Raw genomic sequence first — 11,206 nt, 5'->3', positions numbered from 1 at the left:
ATAACCTAATGTTAGAGAACGTTCTCAGTAAGTTATTTTTAGATTATTTTATAAACAACCATTCTGCAACTTTCTGGGAAAAATTTTTTATGGTTGCAAAATAATAACCTAAAACTAGGGAGCGTTCTCTGTAAGTAATTTTTAGGTTATTTTATAAACAACCATCCTGCAACATTCTGGGAACGTTATTTTATGGTTGCAAAATAAAAACCTAAAATTAGAGAACGTTCTCAGTAAGTTATTTTTAGGTTATTTTAAAAACAACCATCCTGCAACGTTCTGGGAACGTTATTTTATGGTTGAAAAAAAAATAACCTAAAAATAGGGAACGTTCTCTGTAAGTTATTTTTTAGGTTATTTTAAAAACAACCATCCTGCAACATTCTGGGAACGTTATTTTATGGTTGCAAAATAAAAACCTAAAATTAGAGAACGTTCTCAGTAAGTTATTTTTTAGGTTATTTTAAAAACAACCATCCTGCAACATTCTGGGAACGTTATTTTATGGTTGCAAAATAATAACCTAAAATTAGAGAACGTTCTCAGTAAGTTATTTTTTAGGTTATTTTAAAAACAACCATCCTGCAACATTCTGGGAACGTTATTTTATGGTTGCAAAATAAAAACCTAAAATTAGAGAACGTTCTCAGTAAGTTATTTTTAGGTTATTTTAAAAACAACCATCCTGCAACGTTCTGTGAACGTTATTTTATGGTTGAAAAAAAAATAACCTAAAAATAGGGAACGTTCTCTGTAAGTTATTTTTAGGTTATTTTAAAAACAACCATCCTGCAACATTCTGGGAACGTTATTTTATGGTTGCAAAATAATAACCTAAAATTAGAGAACGTTCTCAGTAAGTTATTTTTTAGGTTATTTTAAAAACAACCATCCTGCAACATTCTGGGAACGTTATTTTTTGGTTGCAAAATAACCTAAAATTAAGAAACGTTCTCTGTAAGTAATTTTTTGGTTATTTTATAAACAACCATCCTGTAGTGTTCTGGGAACGTTATTTTTTGGTTGCAAAATAATAATCTAAAAACACAAGGGAACATTCTCTATAGGTCATTTTTAGGTTATTTAATAATAACCATCGTGCAATGTTATGGGAACGTTATTCTATGGTTGTATATGTATATATATATATATATATATATATATATATATATATATATATATATATATATACATACATACATACATATATAACCTGAAAAGAACGTTTCCCTAACGTTAGGGAAAAAATAACCAAACCGTTCTGTTTGTTGGGCACCAGTTATTGTCTCAGCTGTCCTAACCTCTGCTAACAGATGTGAATGTAAACTGATCATTCTGTCCAGTATCAATGTCATATTTGGATAAGCAAAACCCTTATGACTGTCAACTATTGTTTACCATTAGCACAGATATCCAACAGTCCAAAGCTCCCAACAATGCAGTGTTGATGTAAGTTGATGCTAAACACCTATATCTGGACTGATGCTGATGCCTATTTGAAATACAGCATTAGCTACAGCACTGTCGCTTGTTAATATTACAGTTAAAAACAAACCTGTGGAGACTTGCTGGACCAAACTTTACTCCGATTAAAAATGTCAACTATTTTGAGTTTTGTCGTCGCTAACATGGTATTTATTTATTTACACGCAGCTATTGCTATCTTGTCATGTGATTGGTTGCAGCCACTGCCACCACTTTCTGATTGGGTGCCACGATTGCCAGGCTCCTCCAACTTGTATTCTATTAAAAACCATGATAGGGTAGAATTACTCATATATATATATATATATATATATATATATATATATAAAATGCTGCTTTAGAATAATTTTGGCAGAAATGATTATTTTACAAATATTAAAATCATTATTTATGTTTGTTAGCCCCATAAAACCTACAATGATTTTATTTTGGGGGTCATTTGTTTTGTGTCGATAGGCTACATTCATTCATTAATTGCCAATATTTTTTCACTCTAAGGTTATTCCGCAAACAATAATTTTTTAAAATGGCAGTTTAGAATAATTAACTATTAAATCATTATCTATGTTGAGTAGCCTCATAAAACCTACACTGGTTTTTTATTTTTATTTTGGGGGTCATTTGTTTTCTGTCGATACATTCCTACATTAATTATATTCATCAAAAATATTAATATTAATTAATGGTAAATAAGCCGAAGTAACGGTTGCTGCACCACCAATTTGAAGGTTCTGTGCTACTGCCACTAGGGGGAGAAATGCGACAATGTAACGGGCAATGTTCTGAGAACGTTCCCGGAATGTTCCCAGTAAGTTCCCAGAACGTTCACCTAACTAAAGGGAACATTCTATTTACATTAAGAAAACTTTCCTGGCTGACCAATAGGGAACGTTCTTGGGAATGTTCTTGAAACCAAAAGTTAACGTTCCCAGAACGTTCTGGGAACCAAAACTTTTTAGCTAGGATCTTACATAGAATATAACATACCATAAATTCGGTTACATACAACGTTCCTGGAATGTTCCCCTAACCTAAAGAGAATGTTCCGGGAAGATTCCTGGAATGTTCCCAGTAAGTTCCCAGAACGTTCACCTAACTAAAGGGAAAGTTCTATTTACATTAAGAAAACTTTCCTGGCTAACAAATAGGGAACGTTCTTAGGAATGTTCTGGGAACCAAAAGCTAACGTTCCCAGAATGTTCTTGGAACCAAAAATTGTTAGCTAGGATCTTACATAGAATATAATATACCATCAATCAGTAGCATACAACGTTCCTGGAATGTTCCCCTAACCTAAAAAGAAAGTTCTGGGAATGTTCCCGCAACATTCTGAGAACGTTCCCAGTAGGTTCCCAGAACGTTCACCTATCTAAAGGGAACGTTCTATTTACATTAAGAAAACTTTCCTGGCTAACCAATAGGGAACATTCTTAGGAATGTTCTGGGAACCAAAAGCTAACGTTCCCAGAATGTTCTTGGAACCAATAATTTTTCCCCTAACCCAGGGATCATCAAATCTGGACCTCGAGATCCATTTTCCTGCAGAGTTTAGCTCTTACCCTAATCAAACACACCTGAGCATGCTAATCAAGTTCTTCAGGATCATTAGAGAATAACAGGTAGGTGAGTGTGATCAGGGTTGGAGCTCAACTCTGCAGCGCATTGGACCTCCAGGGTAAGATTTGGGGAACCCTGCCCTAACCTAAAGGGAATGTTCTATTTACGTTAAGAAAACTTTCCTGGCTGACCAATAGGGAATGTTTTGGGAACCAAAAGCAAACTTTTACTGAGTGTTCTGGGAACCAAAAATTGTTAGCTGGGATCTTACATAGAATATAACATACCATCAATCAGTTACATACAACGTTCCCGCAACATTCCGAGAACGTTCCCAGAATGTTCCCAGTAGATTCCCAGAACGTTCCCCTAACCTAAAGGGAACATTCTGTTTACGTTAAGAAAACTTTCCTGGCTAACCAATAGGGAACCTTTGTTCATTTTCAGAATGCAAATTAAGATATTTTTGAGCTAAAAAAAAATATAAGGAAAGTATTGTCTTAGCTTCATAACATAACGGTTGAACCACTGATGGACTTTTTTAACAATTTCCTTTTTTTACTTTTTTAACTGCACTGCTGTCGGATTTCATTACAAATATCTCAATTTGTGTTCTGAAGATGAATGAAGTTCTTACCACTTTGGAATGGCACAAGGTCAAGTAATTAATGACTGAACTGTCCTTCTAAGGGCCGTTTTCCCACTGCGCTACTTTTCCATTGTTTTTCATTCTGTTTATTATAAACAGATGCTAGTTTTGTCAACTGCCACTTTAAAGGTGCAGTAAGTGATTTCTGAGAAACGCTGTTGAAAGCGGATCGAACCCAGCACTGAAACACACTTGTAACCAATCAGCAGTAAGGGGGCGTGTCTACTCGCAAAGGCAGAGGCGCTTGTATTGCACTGCTTGAGAATGTTGATTCTGATTGGCTGTAATAGATTTTATTGTTCTTCAGCCGAAAAATATGATTCCAAAGCTATCGTTGTTATATTGTAATTGGTATAACAATACATCATTATAGTTATCGTCCTTGGTCTGTATACTTTTTCATTTATCTCATGTAACATCCAAATATAAGTAGCTAAGTGTGTGTGAAACCCGAGTGAGTTACGCACAAGAACACAACAAAACATTTAAAATGCTTTAGTTCTCGATGGAACAGTAATTTATTTCTGACAGAAAACTAAACTTTTCAAAACAGCACATTACAAGGGTATTTTTTAAGATATTTTCAAAGGCTCAGTGATCAAGTACAATACATTTTGCTTGTATACTACATTTCCTTCAACGAAAAAAAGAAAAACAAGCAAACCTTAAAAAAAAAAAGACTGATGTGTACAGTGATTGTACAATATTTCCGTTTGGCTCAAACTGGGCAAAAAAAATAAACCTGATTGCTGCATCCATAGAATACAAGAGGCACAAAAGACATTAAAAACAGAGGACATGCCCTATACATAAATGACATCTGTGAACACTTTTGCGGCTTTGATTTGATTATTGTTTTGATGATTGTTTTATTATATCGTTCTGTAATAGTAATCAGTGTAAACTACACCTGGAATACAAATTTTGTACATTGTTTGCAATGTAATAAACATTTGTCGGTATGTCAAGTCTACAACACCATGCAAATGAAAACAGATGGCTCGTTTGTTTGTATGTTTTTTTTTAACGTTGCTAGGTTTTTCCCTCCAAAAAATCACCCTTCACCGTCCATCAAACATCGTTCACAGACTGCTTAAATTATGACGAATAAAAACATGAGGTAAGAAAATAGTCTGACAGATCATGCAGAACATGCTAATCAGAAACAAAAGGTGACAAAGTGTGAAAAAAATCGAAGTGCGAGCGAGCGAGCGAACAAACACGAAAATGTGCGTCGTTACAAAACAAATGTACACAGCTTTTCTTCTTTGGTTACAAACATGTTGTACAAACTAATTCACAGCTTCGTCCCCCATCCCAAATTGAAAATACCAGAATTTAAGTACTTAAGGGCAAATATACTTAACAAAATCCGAAAGAAAAATACTTGATAACTGCCGCTCACCTGTACAACTGGCTATACTTTAATACTTTACAATCTATACACATATACATTCAACCCCGAACCAACTCGACTATACAGGACTGTGTATCAGCAATGTTGTTGAATCACTTTTAGTGTTGGAACTGTGCCATGGGGACATTATTGCCAAGTATTTTACACTTCAGAAACCAAAAGAAGGTTCCTGTATATATATATTTATATAATAGACCTCTGTTACATTGTTCATTTACATTATGAAAATAGCAGCCCTCTAATAAATATATGCAAACAGTAAAACTAAACAGACGAGACGAAAGACTCCCAAGCTTTCCATGGTAGTTGCTTTCCGTTTCCAGAACTCTCTCGCATTCGTCTGCGCCAAACCCATCGTGGAGCCAACTTTGCTTCTCCCAAAATGATTGTCTAATACTGGGAAAGCCAAGCAGCACGTATATAACGAAGCATGGCTCTCCGCAAGTGGCAAACACGACTGGAAACCAAATCTCAACTGCAGAGTGTATTTTTTCGTCTAGTCCCGCAATGTAAGGTCTTCACGCTGTGGACACGTTGGGTTGCGGGGGCAAGGCCACGAGTTTGCTTCCTTCCTGTAGGATGGCGTTGACCGCCGTCTGTTGGGGCGAAGTGTTTCCCAGGTTGTTAAACTGAGTAGTAGTGAGCTGGGTCAACTGCTCAGTGTTGGCTAGAGATTTTAATACTGCGTTTTCCCTCTCCAGAACTGAGTTCCTCTCATAGAGCTCCTTGATCTGCTCCTTCAAGACCTCCACTTCCTCACGCACGGCGTACATTAAATGGCTTTTCACAAGATCCTGGAAGGAGGAGAAGAGCACAACGGTGGTCAGTGAGATGTTTCAAATCTAAGTTCTTAGATTAATTACACATCCTCATGTCGTTCCAAACCTGAAAGACCTTCGTTCATCTTCAGAATGCAAATTAAGATATTTTCACACAGATATTGTGAAATTAAGACTTTTCACAAACCCGCACCGAAGTTCCGAACTGATTCGCAAATCATCAGAGCGCGGATCGCAAATCATTTAATACACAAAATGATTCACAAACCCGAACCGAAGTACCAATCTCAATCAAATGATTCACGATCCGTGCTCAGAAGTACCGATCTAAATCTTTTAATTCACAAACCCGAAGTGAAGTTCCAATCTGAATCTAATTATTCACGAACCCGAACCGAAGTACTGATCTGAATCAAGTTATTCGCTATCTGCGGCTCTGAAGTTCTGATCTGAATCTAATTATTCACAAAGCTGAACCGAAGTCCCGATCTGAATCATGTGTTCGCAATCCCTGAAGTTCTGATCTAAATCAAGTTGAATACCGATCTGAATCAAATGATCCGCACTCCGAAGTACTGATCTGAATCTAACTATTCACAAAGCCGAACCAAAGTACCGATGTAAATCAAATTATTCGCAATCTGTGTGCCGAAATCTCGATCTGAATTTAATTATTCACGAACTCAAACCGAAGTCCCAATCTTAATCCAACTATTCACGAAACTGAACCGAAGTCTCGATCTAAATCTAATTATTTACGATCCCGAACCGAAGTACTGGTCTGAATCAAGTTATTTGCAAACCGCGGCTCTGAAGTTCTGATCTGAATCTAATTAAATCACAAAGCTGAACCGAAATCCCGATCTGAATCATGTGTTCGCAATCCGCGGCTTTGAAGTTCTGATCTAAATCAAATTAAATATCGATCTGAATCAAATGATCTGCACTCCGAAGTACTGATCTGAATCTGATTATTCACAAAGCCGAAACAAAGTACCGGTGTAAATCAAATTATTCGCAATCCGTGTGCCGAAATCTCGATCTGAATCGAATTATTCACGAAGCCGAACCGAAGTCCTGATTTTAATCTAATTATTCACAAACCTGAACCAGAATCCCGATCTGAATCTAATTATTTACGATCCCGAACCGAAGTACTGGTCAGAATCAAGTAATTTGCAATCCGCGGCTCTGAAGTTCTGATCTAAAAAAAAATTAAATACCGATCTGAATTTAATGATCCGCACTCCGAAGTACTGATCTAAATCAAATTAAGTACAGATCTAAATCAAATGATCTGTGCTCCGAAGTTCTGATCTGAATCAAATTATTCACAAAGCTAAACCAAAGTACCGATGTGAATCAAATTATTTGCGATCCGTATGACGAAATCCCGACCCGAATCTAATTATTCATGAACCCGAACCGAAGTCCCGATCTGAATCTAATTATTTACGAAGCCGAACCTAAATGCCGATGTAAATCAAATTATTTGCGATCCGTGCTCCAAAGTCCCGATGTGAATTTAATTATTCACAAACCTGAACCGAAGTACTGATCTGAACCAAATTATTTAAGTTCCAATTTAAATTAAAATGATTTACGACCCCCGCTCTGAAATCTGATTTGCGATACATGATTTGAAGTCCCGATCTGAATCAAATGATTTGCGATCTGATTGGAGCGCCTCGAAACAGTGAATCATTTTGCGATGCAGTGGTTTAACTGATTCAGAGTTTCGAAAAGCTGTGTTTCACCCATCACTCTAAGTGCTTTTTAAAAATCATAAGCAATATTGAAAATCGAAAATAACTAGCTCTTTTAATTTAATCTAGTTTTTTATAGTGAATTGTTTAAACTGAAGGATCAAAGTCACAAGTTTAAATGAATCGCAGCGGTTCCAGTGTAAATGACTCACTCAATTGATTCGGTTTTTCTGTTTCTTTTTCGCGTCTTCAGCCATGTTTACACGACACTGTCGGTACTACAACTGGGTTAGCTAGCTAGTTTTACGACATTAACTGAAATAAGCAAAAACAAGTTTGATTTTTACAAATAGAATAGCAATATTTCAATTCTAAAGAAGACCGACACCGGTTAGGTGAGTTAACCGGTTTACTAACTAGTGAAAACACTTGCATTTACATGACGAGCTGCACCTCAAAATGCACGTTAGATGGAAATATTGTGCAATTAGAATCGTTTGTGGTTTAATTCCCTATACTTGAAATAGTTTGAGCACTGCAGTTCAGTCGGTGACAGTTGAAAGCGTTCAGTCATTCAAGTAAATGTTCAATTTATCATGTTCATCAGTTATCATAGACATTTCAATATTTAAAGCAGCACTTATTTCATAGATGCATTGTCTTTCAATAATTCAAGCACTTTTCAAGCACCTCTTCGGGAACACTGCTATTTTCAAGGGTTTTCCAGGCCTTACATTTCAAAAAGTCAAGTACTATAAGCACTTTAAGCTTAATCTTGTACAAACCATGGATACTTTTGATGAAATGCATGTGCATGAAGAAGAATTTGTTGAACAAAGTTATTTTTGTTTTCTTTGCGTTTTATTGTAGCTTCATAGCATTACGGTTGAATAATGTCACATGGACGATTTTAATGATCTCCTTACTAACTTTCTGGGCCTTGAGTTGTGGGTAGTGGGTCAGAAAGCTCTCGGATTTCATAAAAAATATCTTCATTTGTGTTTCGATGAACAAAGGTCTGACATATTTTTCTTTTATAGATTTTTTTCTTTCATGCCCCAAGAAAAACATCAAAATGATTATTTAACTTAGAACTTAATTAATGCATTTAAGAATAAAATACTCACCATAGCTTGCTCTATTTTGTTGTCAATGGCCACGACGCTGGCGCCAGAGGCACTGCAGAAAGAAAACAAAGAGGGTGCTTTAAAAAAAAAAAGAAGAAGTGTTTACATTGGGATCTCTTCTGAGGAATATTCAAGTCCTGTCAGGCACGTTACATCATATCGTTAAATCATAATTCCAACAAACTGAGGAGGTAAATATAGATGACATTTCCTTGTTACGCTTATCAGCAAGTATCACATAAAATCCTACACGTGTTGAGCTCTGAGAGATAAGATGGAAATCAGGCATGCACATTGTCCACTTTCAAAACAACCTGTCATTATATTCCATTACGCGTTGAAAAATACAGAAGAATTAAGATGCAAAACTATTGCAAGATACAAACATTTAAAACAGAACTGTCAAACAGAAATTAGACATTATTAACAAAAACCAAAGAGAAACTGAAGAAAATAATAAAGATTTTACGCACTTTGATACACTTAGTTGCCGTTCAAATAGAACGCGTTCTTTTTATTTTATTTTTCATCAATGAAAACACGGGTCATGCCGCTGGTTCGCGTTTTGTTCCATAAACGCTGCGTTTACACACTTTACATCTTTTTTAAAACCCTTTCTAGAGCCTCGAGTTCTGTTTTACTCCTTTGCGTTCCTGCTTGTTGCGCAATAACGCTGTGAACGGCTTCTTATATATCCAGCGCACAATCAAAACACTCGAGGCTTCAACATAAACTCGTATTGAATAGTCATACTAAGCTTAATAAACACCTTTCATGCAAAATAATAAGTATAAACATACAATCTAACGTGCACTACAAGTGTTCAGATGTGTTCATATTCATGAATGCAACTAGTTCGCGGTACTGGAACGCGGCGTATGTGACATGTCCTTAGGCTAATTCTGCATCAAAACCCAATATTCACAAATCTAATACAATAATATATCACATTAAAACATATTTACGTGTACATAGATACATAAATTGAAAAGACAACCAATGCACACGCACAACTCGAAGAGTTTACCTCTAAAAATAAAAAGGCATCCCGTTTTAAATCGTTATAAATTAATAACATTCACCTGCATCGTCCTCTGTATGATAACAACCTCCCAGAATATGTAGGAGAGGATCCAGGAGAGTAAGGCAGGCAATAACTCATTTTGCAGCGCATGTTGGCAATCGTTTAGTCTCAGATACAGAAGAGTGTTAGTAGTAAAGGCGCTCTCCAGGATTTAAGGAATCTGAGCTCGCTCAGGGAGGCGTGGCAGCGAGTGACGCAAAAGAGAGGCGGAGTCACATATCACCGATCTCTCTACACGCTTCTGTATTTTTAGAGGGGAGCCGCGCATGCGCAAAGCGATCAACAACGCTGACTGAACTGAACTCCGTCGTCTTGTCTAATGTCTATCCTGCTTGTGTTGGGTCATTTGCGATTGTTTGTGAGTTGTCTTGTTAAAGTTTATATGGCATATAAATCATACAGACGGCTTTTGAATGCATTCAAAGCAAACATTTGAGGAAATAGTCGTGAAGATTTGACTAGTTAACACACTAGAGCGATTTCTGAAGGCTCATGTCAAACTGAAGATGCTGGAAATTCACATTCGAACAGTTGTTTTAAATTGTAGCAATGTTTCTCAATATTAGAGTCTTGCTACGTTTGTTAACAGACAAATGCTGCCTTGGTGAGCAGAATGTACGTCTTAAAAATAAATAAGTGAAAAAACTTAGTTATTTCATCTACAGTTGAGGTCAAAAGTTAACATGCCTCGTGTGGAATCTGCAAAATGTAAATTATTTGAGCAAAATAAGAGGGTTTGTACAAAATGCGTGTTATTTTTGAGTTAGTACTGACCTGAATAAGACATACACATATGTGACCCTGGACCACAAAACCAGTCATAAGGTTAAATTTGACAAAACTGAGATGTATACATATGAAAAGCTCAATATATAAGCTTTCTATTGATATATGGTTTGTTAGGATAGGACAATATTTGGCTGAGATACATCTATTTGAAATCAGAAATCTGAGGATGCAAAAAAAATCACCTTTAAAGTTGTCCAAATTAAGTTCTTAACAATGCATATTACAAATCAAAAATTACATTTTGATATGTTTACAGTTGGAATTTTACAAAAAATCTTCATGGAACATGAACTTTACTTAATTTCTTAATGATTTTTGGCATAAAAGAAAAATCTAAAATTTTGACCCATGCAATGTATTTTTGGCTATTGCTACAAATATACCCCAGCGACTTAAGACTGGTTTTGTGGTCCAGGGTCATATATTCACATAAAAGACAGTTCAACTGCCTGCTGTCTTATAGGTCCCACAAATTCTTTGGTTTTTCAGCATGTTTTTGTGTATTTGAACCCGTTCCAACAATGACTATGATTTTGAGATTCATCTTTTCACATTGAGGACAACTGAGAGACTCATACACAACTATTCCAGAAGGTTCCAACGCTCACTGATG

At 36.1% G+C, this 11,206-nt stretch overlaps 1 protein-coding gene across 1 annotated transcript; it reads right to left on the bottom strand.

Moving 5' to 3' along the window:
• Positions 1 to 4,175: 4,175 nt before the first annotated feature.
• On the bottom strand, positions 4,176 to 10,307 carry LOC141338960 (TSC22 domain family protein 3-like). The gene is made up of 3 exons (XM_073844574.1): positions 9,803 to 10,307; positions 8,721 to 8,772; positions 4,176 to 5,902 (listed from the first exon to the last, which is right to left on the bottom strand). Exons 1-3 carry the CDS (start codon positions 9,892 to 9,894, stop codon positions 5,627 to 5,629), a joined length of 420 nt encoding a protein of 139 aa, XP_073700675.1. The 5' UTR covers positions 9,895 to 10,307; the 3' UTR covers positions 4,176 to 5,626.
• Between the last annotated feature and the right edge of the window lie 899 nt (positions 10,308 to 11,206).

Source organism: Garra rufa, chromosome 7 (assembly GCF_049309525.1).
Source record: "Garra rufa chromosome 7, GarRuf1.0, whole genome shotgun sequence".
Taxonomy (NCBI): Eukaryota; Metazoa; Chordata; class Actinopteri; order Cypriniformes; family Cyprinidae; genus Garra; species Garra rufa.
This window is presented reverse-complemented; position numbering and strand designations above follow the sequence as displayed.